We start from the raw sequence: 23315 nt of genomic DNA on the forward strand, positions 1-23315 counted from the left end.
GCTCCTACCCATCTTTCCTCCGCTTATTGTGCTACATGCCAAATCACAACCTCCATTCTCAAAATTAGCTGCTCTCAGCTAGGTGGTAAAAAGAAAACATAGATATTTAACTAACTCATATTATTGTGTGAATGACCAAAAGGCTTCCTCCGAGAGCCATGTGCATTCATAAAATAGCAGCATGCTTGAAAAACTGAGAACTATCTTACTATCTAACAATAGAGGTTTAATTATACATGTTTTGACACATGAATTCAATGAAATGTTACTACATAAGCATTTTAAATGATGTATTCACGCAAGGTTTAGGTATATAAGTAAATGTCTGGATATATTAAATTTTAAAAAGCAAGCTATAAAACAATAGAATCTTAATTTTTAAAATACATATACTTTTAAAAGACTGGTGAGAAAATGTAACAAAATGTTTTAGTGCTTTGCCTCTGGGATGGTGAGATTTTTATTTTCATTCTTATACTTATTAACCTACATGAATATCTAAGTGGTACAATTTTAAATGTATAGCAAGATGGCATGAAAACATTCAGGCTTGTTGGAGCAGGAAAGATTAAGCTATATAGGCCAGTCCTCCCTAAGAGTCTGTTTGCCTACAGTTTCTTCTACAACTTTACACGTGATCTTAGCCAAAAGGCCAAGAAGCGATCCTCTAAAACTTTAATGTATCGTATATTAGAGACAGCAGTGGAATAGGAATCAGAAGTCCTGGGTTAAGAGCCTTGAGGAATTCACTTGATCTCATCCATAACACGAGGGTGAGATCTGAGGACCTCTAGGTTAAATTTAGCTCTATAATCTATGATTCTGATACTTAAGGATTCCCTAAAACAGTGATTTTCTTGAAGGACAATTCCTTGGGGGCTCTCATTCAAAGTACTTATGTTACCCCTCCCAGATTCAAATACACTGCCCGCACCCCCATTCCCAAGCTCCCCATAGAGAGCCACCATCATCTTTGGAAGTGTGCTCCAGAAACTTTAAAAAGGATGTGTTCTTAGAAACTTCAGAAAAGTAGAAGAAATTTACCATAGCCCTGTTATCAAATATAACCTTTTGCACATTTCCTTCCAGTCTAAGGCAGGCAATGGATTACATCACTTCCCTGTTCAAAATTCTGAAATGGCTTCTCACTGAACATTAAATAACATTCAAATGTCTTGCTTAACCAGGCATGTATATATATTCAGGTCTCTATAATGAGGTCTCAACCTATCAAGATTCATTCAAACACGTATAAGCAGTACGAACTAGGTCCCCTGCTAGGCACTATTCCTCCACAGAACACTATGTACTCACCACATTGCTAAATAATGTGAAACTAAAATCAGTTTTCAGAGTTAATGGCTTTATTTTTAAATATCTTGCTCAAGAATTTAAGTTATGCCATTTTCTTTAATCATAAAGCAAGCAGTATATACTCCTTAGTTTTAGAAAGGTGTTACATATTCACAACTCAAGACCCCAAATTATTGATCAGCCATCTGTTTTGAATATGCAACCTCCAAGTCTCACTTTCCATGTCTGAAGGTTGCTAGTAGGCATATATTGTAATAATGATAGTTGCAACAACAAAACAGTAGCTAACATCCATTGACTGCTTACCATATGTAAGGAACTGTGTTTAACATTGTACGTGAATTACTTAAAATTTCCAAGCATCCTTACGGAGAACTTACTTGGGTAGAATGACTTTGGAGGAGAAAGAATACTGTATTTGTGTGTTCAGGGAAAAGAGGAATGCCTGACCCAGTCAGCTCAGAGAAAGCTGTGAAGATCAGATGGTTTTATAGGGTCTAAGAACATGCCCTGAGGAGCTGTAGACTAGAATCACACCCCAAGTCTCTGCTCACAAAGGTTTGCTGTCAGAACTGAGCAAAGGGTTATTGTGGTAAGTCTATGCAATGTAATCAGTGACTAATATAATTTATAAAGGGAGCTTTCAAATTCTCCAAAAGGTCCAAAGTGCCATCACCAATGTAGCCTAGACCACCAAATGCTACACGTTGTGCCTGCTTCCCAAATCACTGCTGGGAATGTGCGCTGGGTGTGAAATGTGTCAGAGAGAGAGAGAGAGAGAGTGTGTGTGTGTGCACGCACGCATGCGTGCGCACGTGGTAGGGGGAGGGGGATCTCTGATGCTACCATAAGCACAGTGCATCCTCCTGAGCATCAAAGATTTTTATATGTGTGGGAGGTGGTAGGATGTTGTTTTATTATTAAAAGAAACACAGACCCATTATGGAACAGAATGTAATCCTTGCATGGATCTGCAAGATAATGACTTCAAAGAAACTTCAGGATCATATTATTAGTCTCGGAGGTCCCCATTTCACATCACCGCTACAGTCAGAAGTACTTGGGTAGAAAAGTTTAAGAGGCACTTCAGGAGACAGACAAGGTGTTATTCCTTTATTGGTTTCTGTGACCTTGCTCAACTAAGGAGTCTAAGAACTAGGTTCACTGGTTTTTATGCTGCTTTGAAATCCCTCACAATTTTCTGCCAGAGTCCTTAACAGGTAGATAATGACCAACATACTGCTTCAAATGTGGATGCTAGTGTCTGACAAGCACCAGTCTGAACGTCAGGCAACACAGACAGTAGCAAGAGACCCAAGCAGGCCCTAAAGTTAATTTAATTCCCATTTTCAGTCGGCTCGTTTTCTGGTCCAGGATGCGGGATGCACCACGTGGCACCTGATATAACTGCTGGTGACGCCCTAGCACCATCAACCTTAGTCTACTTCATTCACTCCCCATTTCTTTTCCCATCTTTCCTCGATTTTCCCCTCGCCTTATTCTCTTTTTCCTCCCCACTCTTGGTTGTCATTGGTTAAGCTTTCTAATGGCACTTGGCCTAAAGAAACTACTGATCCCATCTAAGAAAAACTGCTTCTGAAAGTCTGAAGACAACTAGGCTGAATGTCATCTTTAATCTGACTGGGCTAATAAAGAAGGATAGCAACTGCGAAAAGTTAATTTTTTTCTCATGGAAATCTGGACAAAAGACACTGAACAAGTTTTAATTCCATCCCCTTAACAGTGCAGCTTGAACCACTTCAAAATGACTTTATATTAAGGATTCATTAATTAATGTGAAACTGACATCCTGACCAACTGTCCTTGATTTTAATAGATGACTCTGAACTACAACAAAGAGTTCTATATTTAGATAAGATACAAAGAAGAACTTCCTAACGGCTCAGGAAACTTAAATATTAGAACAACTGGAAGAAGATACTTAACATAATTTCTTCTTTAGGGTTTTAAAATAGAATTTCACTTTCTTTTTTTTTTTTTTTTTTGCGGTACCTGGGCCTCTCACCATTGTGGCCTCTCCCGTTGCAGAGCACAGACTCCAGACGCGCAGGCTCAATGGCCATGGCTCACGGGCCCAGCTGCTCCGCGGCATGTGGGATCTTCCCGGACTGGGGCACGAACCCGTGTCCCCTGCATCGGCAGGCCGACTCTCAACCACCACGCCACCAGGGCAGCCCTCACTTTCTTTTAATAATCAGAATGAAAGATTTTGATTGTCTTTTCAACATCCCTTATAGATCAATAATTCTTAGATTAAAATTTTAAAGATATACCTTGAAATTGCATTGCCCAAAAGAAGACTGAGGTTGTGTGGCTGTCAAAACCAATACTCTAAAACTGCTTTACTTGCAAAATCTATACAAAATTTTAAGCATAAACCAAGAGTACTGATTCATATATAAAGCTACATGATAGCTACTACAAACACCAGGTGAACAGTCAGGTATGTTGTGTCCAAAGTCAAAAGCAGAGAATATGAAGAAATATAAAGAAATATCAAATAAATTTGTGAGGGTTCTTTTAAAGTATAACATAGTAAAGCTGAGAAATCTCTTTAAACTCCCTACCTTGAATTTTTTAAATCTCTGGTGGGAAAAAAAGCAGAAAAAAATTTTAAAGGATAGGGGCTTCCCTGGTGGCGCAGTGGTTAGGAGTCTGCCTGCCGATGCAGGGGACACGGGTTTGTGCCCCGGTCCAGGAGGATCCCACATGCCGCAGAGCGGCTGGGCCCGTGAGCCATGGCCACTGAACCTGTGCGTCCAGAGCCTGTGCTCCGCAACGGGAGAGGCCACAACAGTGAGAGGCCCGCGTACCGCAAAAAAAAAAAAAAAAAAAAAAAAAAATTAGCGGATAAATTCTCCACTGCTTTGTCAATTTTCAAAATATTTTCACTATAAAACCCCACGTATTCAGTTCCCATGCATGCCCCTTCCCCTGACACTACATTCTATATTTGCAGTTTCCAGGGTGGTAAAGCAGGTATCCTTATTCTCCACAAGGACAGCAGGGCTATAAGCATTAAGCAAAGGGATCAGGGGGAAAAATAAACTATTCCCTAAGAAAACAAACAAATCCTCAGATTATTCCCACAAAAACTCAAAAAGAGACAGTGATATCAAAGAATCCTGAATTTTTGTCTTTGAGTCAAAGAAATGTATTGACAGGGCTCTAGTTCTGCTACTGTTTGAGCCTGGCTGGGTATTTTAGCTTCTCTGAAAATGAGGACAGCCAGACCTCTAGCATTCTTTCTACCTGTAATTTTACAATCCTGAAAGTGTTTTCAAAAGCACTCATGAGCCTTTCTCATAACTTCTTCTCCCTCCATTAACCTAAGATGCCCAAAGAGTGGGATTATGCTAAAGTGAGCCAGTGTTCCACATTCGTCCTTCTCCTTTCTACACACAGCCACCCTTCCTTTCCCTAAGAGACCTGGTGGCAAGCAAAATGAATCAGTGTCACTAAATCTAACTGTTACCATCTTTTAATGTAATGGAGACACAAAATCAGCTCCAGATTAGATTTCAACTCATCCAAAAGTTTTGGAGGACATCAAATATGTGAGAACAGTTTAGTAAAATTCTAGAAATCCCATTTTAGCACTATCAATCCTCACACTCTAACACAATATAGAATTTTATGGATTCATACTAATGATTCAAACTATCATAATTCACAAGTGAATAAACAAGTTTAAATAAAATAATAAAGATACCACAACGTAAAAATGTGCCTTGCCTACCTTTGTTTTACTCATGTTTAACACCTCACAGAACACTCTTCAACAAGCCAGGACAACTCTCAGGAAAATAATGCTGCCTTAGTAACCCATATTGTCAAAGGGCTTGCTAAAACATAGACTAAGAGAGTTTTATAGTCCTATGATAGAGTTTACTAAGTCTCCCTCTTACAGCCAAAAATAATAATGTTAATCTGACCCCCAAACTGTACTATAATAAGCCGTGCTCCTGAAAAGTAAAAGAGCAAGAAAACAGAAAGCCTGGACTCAGGAAACCGTAAAATGTCTCTATCTGTACAAGAAGTGAAGGGAAAGAAGCAAAGTATACACTCTTAGACTTGAGAAAGTCTGAAAGACACTGGAGAGACCATTTGATCCCAGCATTACTGAGACCATGACATATACTATCTACTGGCCCAGGCCCTGCCTTTTAGGGCTATATAGTTTAAGCCACATGGATGTGTCAAAGACATGACTCAGAAATAACTATGCTGGAAATTGTACAGAGAATTTTAAAAGCTGGAAAATGCATCTCAAACTCAAGCTTTATAAATGAACACCAACCTTCCTATAAAGCTTTATAGAGATGAACCACCCAGCTCGGTGTTTTGTGACCACCTAGAGGGATGGGATAGGGAGGGTGGGAGAAAGATGCAAGAGGGAGGAGATATGGGGATATATGTATATGTACAGCTGACTCACTTTGTTATAAAGCAGAAACTAACACACCACTGTAAAAAATTATACTCCAATAAAGATGTTAAAATAAATAAAAAATAAAAACAAAGGAAAAAAAGAAGATGAATCACCTTGCATTTTAAGTAACTGTGAATTCCCAAATTCAGAATTTACTTTTCTTTAAGAGACATTACTGTTATGGTGCTTGATAAATAAGGGAATATGATATTCTACATTTAGCTCTTTGATGGATTTGTTAAGGCACATTTTCAGACTGGTGACATCACTTGATTCTCCACTAAGGGAGACCCACACAGGTCATCACATCCTTCTTCTTACCTCTACTGATCACAACAAATAGCTACCCATCCCCATTCCAAAAATCTTTAGAGACAATTCCATGACCTCCCTCTGGCAGTATGTTCTACTGTTGCTGTCTTCCTTTCAGGATATGATAGGAAATACAGTAAATTCAGAGTTTTCTTAGAAGAGAATTTCACATATAGAGAATTTCTATTTTAATTTAGAGCAAGTATTTAAATATTTCTCCCAAACTCTTTTCCTTAACTACACTTTTTTAAATAAACAGAATCTTAGATGCCTCATTTCTCTTCACTTCAAAGTTATAGTAACTGTGGAACTGTTACTAAGAGGTCATATAAAACTCAGTGGAAAAGCAACAATTGTTGCAAATCATGTGTTTATATAATGGTCAAATTAAACCAACATTTAGATGTTGAAAGAATTAGTTACATAAACGATAGAGCACTTTATCCAAATATCAGAATGATGGAACAATTTTAAAGCCACAAACCTACAGAATACATTAAAATGATAGTCAGCAGTAAGTATACTTTCGGGGGGGTGCAATATAGTTTCTAAATGCACAGGGCTTTTTTTCCAAAACAATATTTTAAATTTTGACATTAAATACCTTATCTTAAGGATTCCAACTCTCTCTTTTAGGAAAAAGAAAAAAAGTAAGAAAAATACATTAGCTTTTAGAATAAAAGAGAGCTCAATATAAAAATTGAGCCACATTCTTATAAACCTTAAAATTAAGCACCATATACACTTTTATAGTATCAGAAAAAAAGCTGTGGTGTCTAAATTTTCCATAAATTCTGTAAGTGTTCAGTAAGCTTTAAAACACTATTACAATTAGTTTGTTAACTTTCTTCCAAGGGAGTCAAGACTTCCATTAATGGCCTTAGATAGTTCTTTTTTTTAAGTTTTTTTTAAAAAAATCTGATCTATCATTAGTGACATACTTGGACCAAGGGTAAAAGAACGTCTTTCTTCTGCAATGAGCATTCCATGTTAGCTAGAGCATGCAAACATTAGTCCTGTGTTCCTACACAGTCTTTCCCTGCAGCATCTGCTGCTAATTGAAAGGGACTAGAATTATAAAATTCTAGTCAATTTCTCTCAGCAGCTCTTGCTGTGTATAAAGATTTTCTATGCAGGGGCTGAGCATTAGTCTTCCACTACAGCTGATGACTAAAGAGCTAAGAGAAAGAAACACAGAAGAAAGCATTTCTTTTTTCTTTATATATCCAACAATACATGGAACTAAACTGTGAGAAGAGGGACAGCTAAGCATATCTTATGTTAGCTTGGTAAATTACAATTCTATAAACATAACTATTCACCTATAAAGTCTATTAATGTCCTAGTTAACCAATTGTGTATGTCTTCTGTTTGAACAGTCTCTTCTTTTTATACACATCTTCAAAAGTAACTGTCAATATTAAACCAATTATGCCTTATTTCTAGCTCCTAGGCATAGTACCTGGCACATAGAAGGCACTTAATAAATGTTTGTTGAACAACTATCTCTATCTTGTGTTTTGTAGCACAGTGCAATCAAAACACCTCCAAAGGCCTCATCACATGCATTTTCTTTAAGTCTATTGAGCACAGAGATCTACATCAAGTCCTCCTGCACCTTTACATGTGGTAGGCCAGAAAGTTTTCAACATTATCTAAAGCATACTCTGGCTGCTGGCTGAAACGCAAGAATGGAGGTCAGTCAGCTGAGGACTGCAGGAGTCCAGGCAAGAGATGATGGTGGCTTAAAATGGGGTGGTCTAGTGGACACCTTCCAGGGCTCCCCTCTGCAGAACACAATGACTGCTACAGTTTGTCCTGGCACGGATGGCATGTGGTAAAGAAACTGGAAAGCCCTGGGAGGAGGAAGACAGGACTGGGAGATAAATCAAGGTTTCCCCTGTCCCTGTTCAATGGAAGGAATCTAGACACACAATTACATGAAATGTGCTCCAATGGATAAGCTGGTGATAACATCTGAGTAACTCTAGAGCCTGGAATCTGCATTTCCTAGCCCATCCTTTCAAATGGGCATTTTGCTCCTTTTTTCTTATTTTATATTTATATTTATATAGTTCTATTGACATTTCAGAAAATGCTGGCTGCCCAGTTATCTGTTGCACATTCCATAAAGTCCTTCAACATCCTACTCAATCGATGATTCAAATGCCTTATTGGTCGAGTAGAGAATATGAACTGTTTAAAAGTTGCTGGTATCACATTGCTCTAACTCATGGGAGTGTTATCAGGGAAGACCAGCAACAGGGGCGAGCACTTTCCAAAGGGGAGAACCTGCAGCAGCTGGGGCTCAGCATTCCTGCACACGCCCCCCACGGTGATGGGAGAGAGGCGGTGCTGCCCCCCTTCCACACGCGTGCCTTCTTGGCTCATCCGTGTCTCTAGACTTGCTTCCTGCCGCCACCACATGACTAATTCAGTTGGTTTTCAGGCAATTGAATTATATGAAACCTGGGGCCTTGGGTTGTACTGCGGAGACTTGAACGTAAGTACTAATTCAGGCAAGGTTTAACAAAATTCTGCTTCTCCCACTACCCAGCTTTTAATTCCTTGTTGTCGTGGTGACCTGGCAACCATGTTCTGAGTTTTCCTGCAATTATCTGCACAACTTGCGTCAAAGATCCTTGATTTAACTAGATTCAGCATTCCAGAGCCAAAAATTACTTGTTCGAGGAAGTTTATAGGTATCATTACTATACAGTTTTCTTGTGAGATAAACTAAGAAACAGGTAACTACCATATGACTTCTGGTTGACTGATTATAATTCTGAGCTCTATACAATCTTGCTTACTCTCACCCTGCGTTTCTGGTAGGAAAAAAACCAATAGCATGCTCCATTTTCCATTGATCATATCACAACTCCATTCTGAATAGCCATCGGGTGTCACAGTGTTACTCAACCAAAGCCATTACAGTTGATTGATGAGAAAAAGGCTAACTGAAAATTGTGAAAATGACAGGCGCAGTTTTCTCTCTCTCCCTGCTGCTCTGTTGCTGTGTTAGGCAGGCAGAGCTACATGCACTGCTATTAACGGAGCTTCAGGAATTCTATTTGCTTTATCACCAATTTTTTAAAACCTTGGCATTTTTAAAAATTTATTTGAAGGAAGTATTTATGAATAATTGTTTAGAAGGAGTCAGGCCTGGTTACTTCCTGGAGATTCAAACTGACAAGATTTTACATGGTATAAAAACTGATGATTTGGTCAAAGTAGCTAGCCAATAGTTCTGGTACATAATGTTGAACTCAGCATTACATCTTCTTTGTTAAATACCACAAGTAAAAGATACTTCACTTTCTTCTTTATAATAATATGGTGGTGAGACCAATTAACTGAACAGTTGCCAAAAATCCATTTAGACCTTAAAATTAAGAAGCATTACACTGCAGCTATTACTTAAAACAGTAAGTATCTAATCTTGTGTTCCTCTTCTAAAAAAAAATTTGTCCAAGATCATAAAGAAAAAGATGTAAATAAGAAGTTAAAATTAACTTCCTTTTAATAATCTAAAGCTTGAAGTAAACTCCCTATTCCCCAGTATCAGGTAGTACTAGAAAATGTACAGAGATATTGTGCTTATACAGGAGGGGTGAAATACACTATCAATTCTTTCACCCTTATCGATTCTCTAGTTCTAACAGCTCAAGAATTTCTTCCCTTAAGAGGAATTAATGTGTTATTCACTAAGGTGCCGAATAACACGGACTGAATACTCTGCTATTACTCTGTCTCGTTCTCACCACTAGAGACAAATCACATTCTGGCCTGATGAGAAGTATGGTTTCAGAATGGGTCTATTTCAATATGGAGTGACCTTAATGCAGAGGTGAAGGTGACTGGCCCATTTTTAGGGGGTTTGTGAGGACTCCAGGATATACCCTACCTAGGGATGGATCCCAAGGTTTCAGACCCTCAAACATGTATAAAGTAACCCTTCAATCTTCTTTCCATCAGAAGGGTCTTGCCCTTCTGGACAAGGTTAAGACTTGACTTGAACCTCTTTTTGCTTAGCCTAATATACTCATGGCACAAGCTTCTTCAGTATACAGGAGTGGAGTGCGGCAGGGAATTTTCCTCAGTGTAAAATTTCCGCTATTCTATGGCAAAATTGAAAAGATACTGGTTCTCTCAAAGAAGACATAGAGTGAGTTATATAACATTAGGAACTAAAGGCAAAAGATTAAAAGTACTTGCTAATCATTCGAGGAAAACATTAAAACATTTACTATGTACATGGGAGCTACTGTTGAAGTTTTGCTTAAGGGTAAATCAAACAAAACAGTTCCTGTTTGAAACATAATGTTTAAATATTAACCACAAATATTTCATTCTTTTAAAGTTATTTCTATAGCTCCCTCTTGCCTTTTTCTTCCTTCTCCTTTGGCGGGGGTGGGCGGGGGGAGACTGGACTAGGGATGTAGTCATATTTCCTGGTTATAACATTATTTCAAAATATACATCTATATTCAGTTGCTTTCTCTAACAACTTCACGTGCCTAAAATTAGACTCCTCACGCATGGTGAAGTTACCCAGGACACAGAAATTCTCAGATCTAAATGATTCTTTCTTCTTTTAAACAGCTTTGTTTGTTAAAAATCTTGGCATTTAAATTTCACCCTACTCAAAAGTTGCCTTGGCTTTTTTCCTGCAAATGAAAACAGTTTCCATAAATTCCTCAATTCCATATTATATACTTTATGTGCAAACTATAAATGAGTAAAAAGAGAATACTTAGAAAGTTCTCCAAGTGAAATAATTTTTTTAACCTTACTGATGTTAGACAGGAAATCAGTATTTATTTCTCGGCAGAAAAGTTCTTGCCCTTAATAAGATGGACTTGAATTTTGATATCTGTGATCTTCTTAATATTCAACAAATCTGTTTCAGATAGATATATGATAAAGCAAATATTATAGGATGTTAATTGCAGAATCTAGGTGATGGGTAAATATGGGTGTACAATTCTTCCGACTTTTCTGTATGTTTGAAATTTTTCAAAATAAAATGTTAAGAAAAAAGCTCTTAAAAATCTATTTTACTACTGGTAAATTAAGGCCTAAAAAGTCTTAAATAACTTGCCCAATGTCATGCAATGAGTTAATGGCTGACGTTAGAAAAATATTGAGTTTTGGGAATTCTCAATTTCATGGTAACATTCTAAGTCTTAAACCTACAATGCCCTCATGGTATTTTTAAACCATCCATGGTCTGAGTCCTAGATCTAATTATCAAATACATAACTATCACACAGAGCACCATGCTTAAAAAGCAACTAATCATGTGTAAAGCATGCGTATGAAGAAAGGCAGGGGAGACTACGCCCCAAAAATATATTCATGGATTATTTGATAAAGTCAGGCTAGAAGAGCAAAGAGTAGTAGTAAATAAATGTTATGCTCTAAAACTGAATTTTGCAGAGAGTTATCAGCATGATTTTTCTATGTTTCACTTTTCACCGTCAGCTGTGAGCTGTTTCCAAGTGTGAAATCGCCTAAGAGAGGAAGCAAAGCTGTCATTTGACATCTGGGAGCGTGGAGATTGGGCTGCGGTAAAAAGCACTTTGGACTTCTTCAATTTACACACATATTCACCTATAAATTCTCAAGTGTGAAAAGTATTCAATGAGAAATATCAATGTAAATTTCAAGCATTTATAAAGGCTCATAATCAGGTGGAAACTAAAGGTGAAGGACACACTCATAGGATACCATATCAACTTAAGACTAGAATGAGAAACTTAAGTGATTATGTTAGCATAATAACTAACATATACACAATTTTATTCACTTGTCTTAGATTGCATATTAAACTTTCAAATCCAGTCTTTTGTGTTTTATGTGCTTAATAAGTTCTATTTTCTAGCTGCTTTTTTATGATGAGAGACGAGACTGCTAAGAAAAAAATACTGGTAAAAGAAAAAATAAATACTTTCTTGACATTTTATTTTTCCTTTATACTTAAAATACTATAACAAAAAATTTATTCTATATTATGATAAATTAATAGTTCCAATGATAAAGCACATTAAATCTTCTAAATACATGTGTGTTTGTGTGTATATACAAATTGAAATAAAATCAGAGTAACTTCAAGGACGCCCTCTGGAGAAGAATAACCAATTAATTCCAGTTATTCTATAATTCTCCAGATTATTCTATAATCTCTCATAACAAAAAAATAGAAGAATCTGTCTAAACATCTCTTAATAAAATATCTAAAACTCTCCTCATATGGAAACTAGACAGTGTTATATTTATATCGTCATGCTATACAACCTATTCCCACTTTGGGGACTATTTCTTTGCTCTTTGCTCTCACAGAACTCCGTTCTGTGTTTCTGTGGTATGAAAGGAACCCATTTACCATGAATGATGTTTATTTAAAATAAAACCTTTCTAGAGAATCATCCTAGATAATCTAAGGATACAAAGTGAACCTAAAAGGAACGGCTTCTACTTTGAAAACAGGGCTGGGTTTGATCAGTGAATTCGTATTCTCAAGACCCTCTTGATGGGTCTGCAGCTGCAGCCATTTATTTGCTGGCTTTTTCACAGATGTAGACAGAGAAAAAGCTCCATGGTTTTTGTCTTTCTGTTGTTGGATTTATTTTCCTTAATATAAAAAAGTGGCAACTTTTTAAAAAAAGTTCTTCATTTCACTGTAGAAACTTGTGAACATCGGACAACCCTGGTAGTATACATCGTTGAAATGACTATGACTTTTAAAATCTAAGATCGCAAAGTTGGCAGAAACTACACTTAAATAACAGAAGGTGATCATTTGCATTTCAAAATTTATCTGTCTTGCTTTTCCCCTCAATTAGACCAAAACATGTTGATTCACAGGTTTCTGTGTGTGTGTTTTCTTTTTTAAACTTATTTATAGAGCAGAATAATGGCCCCCCTGCTAGTTTGGCATTTGCTCAAGTTTCTGTCCATGTAAATCGAATCTGTTACTGGAAATTTTTCTCAAAATATAAAGGCACATCATCCACAAGATAAAAAGATACACTGCTGATATTATAAAGTACAGGGCAGGTGGATAATGTTTTTAGGACAAATGTGCGATAAGGATTCCCAGGAGGGAGGCGTGGTAGGGGTAGAGGTTGCATGCTGTTCAAACAGAAGTGAATCGTTCTCATCATAATCTTGTGACAACTTTACTTTCTAACCAAACATCAGCTGCTTAACATGCTTTAGAGTTACTTGGACAAAAATACTAAGGTTAGAGTTAGGAAACAGGAGGGCAAGGGGATGTAGGAGGAGAATTACTTCAACCCTTAGTATTGCAAAGGACAGATCAAAAGATGACTTAGTACTCTATGTCCCCGTGTGTTCATTGATTTGTGATTTTTAAGCATTGAAACATTAGCTGCTTCTCATTGCTCCCACCCCTTTGAGAAGAGGAGCAAAGTCTACTTGTATTTCTATCAGTAGCACTGCTATTCAGTTTTGAAACAGACAGTAATTCACAAATTTTTGTTCCAATTCCCCTTGCATTATAAGCAATGGGCAGGAGTACACACACCTAACTGAGTTCTGCAACTCTAGGTTTAAGACCATCTAAATTATAACACCAGCATCACTTTTCAATTAAGGTCATTACTGATTGAGTTTTATACTGTTGATAAAACAAATTAATAGGCCCAAGGAATGGAGAGACTTCCCACATTGTTCAATGTATGCCATAATACTAGAACGCTTTTGTAACTTACAAAGCTTGAAAGTACAATTCTTTTATGCAAATAATTAAAACAAAGCCCTTCTTCAGACTACAGCTTTTTGCAAATGTTAGTGAAGGACAACCTGGACGATGACAGCAAAAATCCATTAATGGTAGACTGCCACCTGCTGGTAAACTATGAGAACTGTGATTTCTGGGAAAAGGCTTAAAAATTAAAACTTGGAAACTGATCGCTATTAAATTCAGTACACAAAACTGTATTTCAGTACACAGAGTTGAAAGTATGTATTCGCTGATGTATGTAGTATGGTTTTATTCCACATATATTATAATTCGCAGGAGGTCACATGCTATGAAGGTTAAAGTGAACATGCCTATAGTTTGAAGAAAAATAATCTGCGAGGAAGCCAAAGTACAACCTTACAGACAGTTTTCAACAAGAAAGTAAGAAGAAAAATAGGAAAAAAAGAGTCAGTTATAAACATTAAACTGCCCCATAAACATTTGGTTTTGATGTGAGGTTTATACTGCACTTGACTTCAGGATTTAACAGGTTTTACTTAAAAGAACTCCCAGATTTAATTTTGATCCTAAAAACCTGAAATTCATTATAATTAACATATATTTATTTACATACATTGGTACCTAAAATGTTATTTATAATCAAATTAGAAAGGGGAAGGGTCTGTTAAAAAATAAACCAGATAACCATAATAAAGTGATTTCACTATGACATTTTTTGTTATCCCATTAACTAAATCATACTAATAAGATTTCAAAAGCCAGCATAATATTATCTATTTGAGAAAGAAAAAAATGTAGGCATGCTCTATCACCCCTAGGAAGAAATAAAATCAAACAATCCTAATTTGGGGGAAGAAAGAGGAAAGAAAAGAGTGTAACAGTAAGAAGAAAATCTAAATCATTGTTTTCAGAAAATAGTTTTAGTATATTTGCTTTGCAGACTGAAAAACTGTGCTATTTCTCAATACAGAAATAATTCTTAACAATGAAAATTGTAACTAAAAACAATATAGCTCTTTGAATCCTAATTATAATCATTTCCCATTATGCAGGGAAACAATGTTAGCATCAATAATAATGCTGGTTTGCTAGTAAGCATTAAATACTGTATTAATCAACAACTAAGCATATCATGTCAATACAATCAGCTTGAACCTCCTCTGAAAGCCAGAGGGTGACAAGTGAAGCAACTTTGGCCATTCAAAGAGGCTGAATGCTAGGCAAAAGGTGAACAAACTTTGGATACAAACACAGCCCCATCTGCACTGATAACAGACAGAAACTAACTCAAATCCAATTCATATGCTTAAGAGACCTATAATTATCAGCAAAGGATCTAACACCCCCAGAAATAAATCTCTAATTTAAAAAAACAAAGACAATACAGTAAAAGTAAGAGAAACTTGTTGTGTCAAATATTTGGTTATTTCAAAACAAGAAGAATGTGCTTCCTAAAATTTCTCAAATATGGAAAGAACTCTTTAAAATCTGCTCTAAAATGCCAGGATGGCACATCACTGAAATCACAACATTGCATCTTTTTTTATTTCAAATTTTATCCATTTTTAGCCTTAGGAATTTTACTCTTTTAGTCATCTACCTCTCACATCTTAAAAATCATCCATTTACTGGGCTTCCCTAGTGGCACAGTGGTTAAGAATCCTCCTGCCAATGCAGGGGACAGGGGTTCCAGCCCTGGTCTGGGAAGATCCCACATGCCGTGGAGCAACTAAGCCCCTGCACCACAACTACTGAGCCTGTGTGCCACAATTACTGAAGCCCATGTGCCTAGAGCCCGTGCTCCGCAACAAGAGAAGCCACCACAATGAGAAGCCCATGCACCACAACGAAGAGTAGCCCCCACTCGCTGCAACTAGAGAAAGCCCAAGTGCGGCAACAAAGACCCAACTCAGCCAAAAATTAAATAAGTAAGTAAGTAGTCAGTCCTCTGTGACTATGAATGGATAGACAAATGGATAAAGAAGATGTGGTACATATATACAATGGAATATTACTCAGCCATAAAAAGGAACAAAATTGGGTCATTTGTAGAGACGTGGATGGATCTAGAGACTGTCATACAGAGTGAAGTAAGTCAGAAAGAGAAAAACAAATATTGTATATTAATGCATATATGTGGAATCTAGAAAAATGGTACAGATGAACCAGTTTGCAGGGCAGAAAAAGAGACACAGATGTAGAGAACAAACGTATGGACACCAAGGGGGGAAAGTGGCGGGGGTGGTGGTGGTGGTGTGATGAATTGGGAGACTGGGATTGACATGTATAGACTAATATGTATAAAATGGATAACTAGTAAGAACCTGCTGTATAAAAAAATAAAATTCTAAAATTAAAAAAAAAAATCATCCAATTAAAGAGGATACTTAAAGGTCCTTTTAAACACTAAGAAGTTGACATTTCTATGAATGCATGGCCAGTTCTAAGAGAAGTATAAACCCATTTAACATCATATACTAATAAATATACATACACACATATACTATGGATTATATAATGATTTTATCCCCCAAATTATCTTTTGTAAAGGGTTAAAGAGATAACCAAATCCAACATATTGTCAACTGCTAGCGAAAATTCAACTTCAATAAAGAAATGAGAGCTGCCAAACTACTTTTCCAAGTGAAACATTTTAGGAGATTGCTCTAACCTGGGGCACAGTACATTCTCTCTATGGCATCGCTGTCACAGGAATCTTCAACCTCACTCCACCTGCTAAAATACGTTAGCTGAATGTGTCCTAAAAACAAAACGACAGGAGAAATCAAAACATTTTTCTCTTCCATTTTCTGCAGAAGTGAACTGTAATTACTCCTTTTGTAGCTAAAAACAGTATCATTAAGAATAATGGCATCATTAAGTACTAGAAGCTATTACTGGGGGTGAATTTGCTGCACTGATAATGAAGCTCTAGACAGGAAATGAAGATACTAATTACAAGATAAAACGCCTACTCAGTTAATTGGAAGCAACAGCGAATAAAAAGAAATGCATTTGCAAAAGTTCCTGACCTCTATCATTCAATAAGATGTTGTTTGGGTTCAAATCGCGGCACACAATTCCCTCTCTATGTAAAGCATCAAGGGCTACCACCATTTCAGCTGCCCATCTTTGAATACAGCCCTCTGGGATGTAAAACCTGGAGTTTAGTGCTAATTTTTTATCAAGGTCCTCAAAAATCTGATGTATTTCCTTGTCTCCTTCTAGTGCTAACCCACTCTCTGCCTTAGTCTCAGAGTCTCTCTGAAATACAGTCGGCTCCTCTTTAGCCAAATCATCAGTTTGATCTGTAAACAGCAATACTTCTTCAGTTTTTAAAGTGTCTGTATTTACGTTATATTCATTAGCACCTGAGAGTGGGTCAGAAATATGGAATAAGCTTTCTTTTGCGTTGTTTCCTGTTACTGCCGATGCAACCAAGCTAAGTCCTTGAAACTTAGGGTCTGAACTGTGTAACAAAGACATGTCTCCCGCGTTACTATGATCATCAGCTGCTACAAATAACATCCCAAGATCTCCCTGTGCGTAGTGTTTCTCTGTGATACTATGGGATTTAGGCCCACAGGGATCACTCAGTTCCTCTGTGCCTTTTTCTTCACGTGCTTGGCACTGTTCAGTACTAAGCCTGAGGCATAAAACATCAGGGGTTTCCAACAGTTTACTTTCTATTATGCCTATATTAGTCTGTGTGAACTTTGTAGGTCCCATTGCTGCACCATCTTTCATTGGCTCCAATTCACCAGGCAGATTTACAAGAAGATCAGGCCTTCCTTCATCAGTACCACTGACATCATCAAAAGCAGCATCTTTAAAAGAAATAACCGGGACTGAGTCATCTGAGCCCCTGCTAATGGTGTCATGAGCTATAAACTCTACCTTGCTTTCACTAGTACTAAAACTCCTGGAAGTGCTGTCTCCATCAGAAAAAGTGAAGAATGGTTTCAAAGGTTCTGACTTTAGACTATACAATTTTTCTCCAAAATCAAGTCCTAAGAGTTCACTAGTGCTGTCCTTACTATCTATTCTAAAGAATTCCATGGGGCTCTTTTTAGATCTACTGAGGGAATCTGATGTTCTTGGAGAACTAACTGCTTCCAGGCCATCATCTCCAGGAAAGAACTTCAGCTCGTGGGCTGTCAGCTGTGTGCTGGGGCTGTCACTGTCAGCAGCAAGGTGTTCTGGGAAGTTTTCTATAGCTTTGGTATCAACATCATTCCTTTCAGTCTTTATGAAAGGCTCCTCATTCAAAGACCCTGGTTCAATCTTTTCTTGCCCATATTCATTGCATAATGTTAAATAACTAGTAGTACATTCTTCTTCTGAACTTGAGCCAGAATCTGGCCATTTTGGAGAGCTGTCTTGCCCATCATCATCTTGGTTGCTATCATCTTGAGAGCTTGGAGTAAGACTAGTCTTCAAAGGCAGAACTTTAAGCATGGCTCCACCATCACTTTCTCTGGATTCAAAGCTGCTGCTGTCCTGAGGACTAGATGTTGGCTGTTGCAGTTGAACTTTAGCAAGTGAAGATTTTTTCACTGCTTCGATGTCAAAGCTTTCTTCAGGACTTCTGTTTAGAAACTTACTGATATATGACCAGAGTTTGCCACCTGTGAATAAGCAAAACCAAAAAAAAAAAAAATTAAGAACACCAAATTAATGGTTACTTATTGAAGCCATTAGAAAAACAAAAAGTATTCTAATAATCAATCAAAAGCAAGTCAATGATACCCATTAATGTCAAGTATAGTGTAAGAAGCAATTTAATAAAATGCCTTCTTGAAGAATAGTCGAGCTTGGATTTGGGATTCACGACAACAAAGAGTCTAAATAAAATTTTTGCAATGAAAAAAAAAAACTAAATAACTGAATAAAATGCTTTCTTATTATTGCTGACTGGTGAGTACAGTTTCAAGCATATCTCCTAATATCAATTACTTTTTAAATGACAACCTATTTCTTCCTTTGAAGAGAAATTGGTTATAACAAATACTAGTATGAAATTTCACAGCTAAAATTCTACTTTAAAGTTAAACATAATTTACTCTAGAAACATCTATGTTCTGCTCTATTTATTAATAATTTTTTCAAGCATGGCCACTGAAGCTCTACTGACTAGAAACAGTATTACAAAAAAAAAAAAAGAATAGTGAAATTTGATTCAGAAATCTTAAAAACAGTAATTGTGGGAGCATACTTTGTAAAGATATAACTATTGCTCCCCAAAATAGGAAATAATACATTAAAAATGAAACCCTGTACTAATAAGGAGAAAGCAACTTTTTTCAGCACATTTTTAAATGTCATTATTAAATATCATATACCAAGGGGAACTAAATCTTAGGGGAAATAATCACTGACAGTCAATTATATGTGTAAAAAGGTCAATGGACGCATCCAAAATATCTTTCTCTCCTTGGCATTTCATTTCATTTAGAGGAACTCAATAAATACATAAAGCGCCCAATACTGTGCCCAGCATAGAGTAATGCTATAAAGGGTAACTGCCATAATATTAATCCTAGGATACTCAGACATCTTCTTCTACCAGTGATCTAGTTAACAATCTTATCCCATTTTGATAATAATTAGTGGTATAGAACATTGTGGTGTTTAACTTCCCTCTTGCTTCTTCTTAACTAACTTTCTGTCATCACTAGATTATACTCGGTGTCTCATATTTCTCCATATTCAAACTAAAGTTTAAAGATTCATATATGGCTTTGAAATTCACTCACTCACACACAAAAGAAGCTATGCATCGATTCCATCTTTTTTGATTCTTTTGACAACAATAACCACATTCCTCTTATCACAAATACCTCCATTGTGGCACACTAACAGTAATGCCTGCCCTGAAGCTGGGGTTCTTGTATGCAGTCCAAATAAAATGATGTATATTGTTCAACTGTCCTACTGTGAGGACAGGACTAAGTCTTTTTCATCTTTATATATCTACTGCCTATACAGTGTGCAGGACATGATAGGCATTCACTCAATGCTTGTTAACTCAAATCGTAACTTATCAGAATGGGATATGCCATCACAAAGGAGACACTATCTGTAGCTGTAAAGTTCCAGTGATCAGCAAGGAACAGTACCTAGTAAAGTTCTAAGAAAAGTTGCATTATTCTTAGGCTAATTCAACCTGGATGAGCTGCTCAAATCTAAAATTGAATGTGCTTAAATTCTTTATTTTTGCTCCCCAAATCACTTCTTCTTTCTGACTTCAGAGCTACTGAGGCACAAAAACTTGGACTATTTTCTCTCCTTTGTTCTTCCTATATCTGACAAGTTTCCAAGTCCTATAAGATCTACCCATGTTTCCCACAGTCTTCCTCTTCTTTTAATTCCTTTGACCGCTCTGTGTTTCCTGGAATAATGTTATAGCTACAACTAGACCACTACTTTCAGTCCTTCCTGTATCACTCTATCATACTAACTGCTGCCCAAGTAATCTTCCATTTTAGCACAGATCTTATCATGTCATTTCTTCAAGAACCCAAACCCTACCCCCACCCCGCCCACCTACTGAACAATGTACCAACTCCATATAGGCATTTGGACCCTTAGTAATACAGTATCAACCCATAATTTGTTCCTCTCCCTCAACTCATCACACATTTCATCTGAATAGAATTTCTCCACATATAACCCATGCTGGGCTTTTGCTCAAACTATACCTACCACTTAGAATTGTCTTTCCTATTAGTTTCCCCAATATCTGCTTGTCAAAATCCTACCCATTCTTGAAGGTCCTTCAGAATTTGTTTTCTTTTATCAGTTTTTTTTACATACCCTCACTGTATACAACTCCTATCTTCCCAGAATCCTCTGAATCACTTCATCCCTCTTATGACATTTACAACATTGTATTTCATACTAATATTACTTTTATGTGTTCATTAGTTCTTTTATCATACTGCAGGGTCTTCATAACTGCAAGGAGAGGATTCTGTCTAGCATGTAAAATAATAGGAATTAAATATTTATTAAATTGAGTTATAAAAAGGTGACATCTTTACAAATTTTTTGAAAACCTTAGGAAAAGTTTATACAAATTAAAAATGTCATTATTTTTGGTCATACTTTCTTCTTATTCTAAAACAGATACATGGTTTTATTATTTTTAAAAAATTTAATATAGAAAAGGACACAGAACAGCAAAAAATTCAGAATATATAAATCACCCATAAACACTATTAACCATTAGCACATTTATCTTCTGACTTTTCACAACTAACATCTTATCATAAACATTTTCTAATTTCATGAGAATATGAACTTGAAAGGCTATATAGCATATTCATGAGATAGATAGATATGGTGTGTTTAAATGTTCCTCTGTTGTTGAACATCTAAGTTGCTTCTAGTCTTTTATTATTAGAATTAAAATAATGTATACTTTAGCTTACAAATACTTAACACCTCTGATTATTTCATCAGGACACAACACCAGAAATGAAAGTGCTAGGTCAGAAAGTATGAATATCTTTAATGCTTCTGATATGTGTCATTAAATTGCTTTACAGAAAAGCTGTACCAGAATCCACTCCTACAAGCAACATGTATTAGTGTCATCTTCATAGCATCTTACCTATATTGGATATTAGCAAGTTTACCAATTTGATTAATCAAACATGGCATCTTATTTAATTCCATTCTTTTCATTATTAGATTAAAAATTTTTTAATGTAATTGTTGGCATTTTCTCTATGGAAATTTGTTACTAGCCTAAAAAAGTACTCTAATGTGAAGTATAAAAACTGTGCATTTTCAAGAGAGAAAAAAACTGTTTTAGCTCTTTCCATTCCTTTTTGGGGGCCAAGTTAGATTTAATGCTCAATGTGGAGCTACAGAAACAAAAATTTGGTCCTATGACATATTTTTTTCAATTACAAAATCATGAAAACCACATAACTTACAAAAATACATAATTCCCATGAAGTTTCTTTCCACAGAAGCTGAGTTCTACTTTCTAGAGTTAAGATCAGGCCTAATACACAAACTTACACAAATGTCAACATTATTATTGTAACATTAATAATATTAACCTAAAAAAAATCCTGTTATTGCTAAATCACAAAATATAAATAGAAAATATCTAAAATATTTATAATTTTTAATACTCTAAGAATATAAATGATACTTTTCTAAGCCCTGTTGAAGCACATAAAATTGCATATATTAGCTACTTTAAGCTATGAAAATAGCAATCCATAAGGTTTAATAAAAACTCTTTTTGTCTCTCTTTAGATTTTCATCTATTGGTTTTCTGCAGGATTACAAAGAAAATCTTTTCAATTTACTTGACCAGAATTGGAATTTAAATTTAATACATATGATAAAATATTGATGGACCCATGATCAAAAATCATCTTTTGACCCAGCAATTCTACTTCAAGAAATTTTTCTTACAAATAATTCTCAAAACAAAACAAAATTTTTAAAAATGCACATATATAGGGACAAGTACTGGAAACAATTTAAACAACAGTAGACAGGGGACTACTTAAATCAATTATGGTAAATCTGCACAACCAAATACCTTGTATGTATTCAAAAATAAACAAACAGCAATATTGCAAATACTTAGTGTCTACCATGTACTAGGCACTATTATAAGTGCTTTACATATACCAACTATTTAATCCCCACATCTACCCTCACATCTACACTATGTAATTATTACAGTTAATTACATAATTATTATGTAATTCTTATTATCCCTGTTTTACAAATAAGGAAACAGAGGTATAGAAAGGCTAAATAATTTGCCCAAGGTCACACAACTAGTAAATTGTGAGCCAGCCTTCAAGCTAACATAGTCTGGCTCTAAGATCCTTCTTTTTTCCCTCCCCCTTAATTTTTATTTAATTATTTATTTATTTTTGGCTGCGTTGGGTCTTCGTTGTTGCTGTGCGTGGGCTTTCTCTAGCTGTGGCAAGCGGGGGCTACTCTTCGTTGCGATGCACGGGCTTCTCATTGCAGTGGCTTCTCTTGTTGTGGAGTACGGGCTCTAGGCATGTGGGCTTCTGTAGTTGTGGCTCACGGGTTTAGGTACTCCGTGGCATGTGGGATCTTCCCAGACCAGGGCTCGAACCCACATCCCCTGCATTGGCAGGCGGATTCTTAACCACTGCGCTACCAGGGAAGCCCTAAGATCCTTCTTTTTAACCACTATACTATACCGCCTCTCTCAGTGGACACCTATATGTACTGATAAGGAAAGATGTCTGAAGTACACTGTTAGGGTCGGGGGAAAAGCAAGCTACAGAACAATATGTAAAGTGAATTTATGTTTTTAAAAAACAGGGACTTTCCTGGTGGCGCAGTGGATAGGACTCCATGCTCCCAATGCAGGGGTGTGGGTTCGATCCCTGGTCAGGGAACTAGATCCCACGTGCATGCCACGGCTGAGGGTTCGTGTGCCACAACTAAGGAGTCCACACAACGCAACTAAGGAGCTGGCAAACTGCAACTAAGGAG

The 23315-nt window shown here is 36.5% G+C and overlaps 1 protein-coding gene across 6 annotated transcripts in view; it reads right to left on the reverse strand.

The window, feature by feature from the left end:
- The window catches only part of RPS6KC1 (ribosomal protein S6 kinase C1), a 205355-nt gene that overhangs the window by 19090 nt on the left and 162950 nt on the right, over positions 1-23315 (reverse strand). For 5 of the 6 annotated variants that reach the window (XM_081221549.1, XM_081221548.1, XM_081221552.1 and 2 more), the window contains 2 exons: positions 16841-18436; positions 16480-16569 (listed from right to left, as the gene is read on the reverse strand). In XM_081221549.1, the coding sequence (XP_081077675.1) occupies positions 16480-16569; positions 16841-18436 (1686 nt within the window). The remainder of the gene's footprint in view (positions 1-16479; positions 16570-16840; positions 18437-23315) is intronic. The other variant, XM_081221553.1, reaches the window with a different exon arrangement.

This window comes from Mesoplodon bidens (assembly GCF_964165515.1).
Source record: "Mesoplodon bidens genome assembly, chromosome: 2".
Lineage (NCBI taxonomy): Eukaryota > Metazoa > Chordata > Mammalia > Artiodactyla > Ziphiidae > Mesoplodon > Mesoplodon bidens.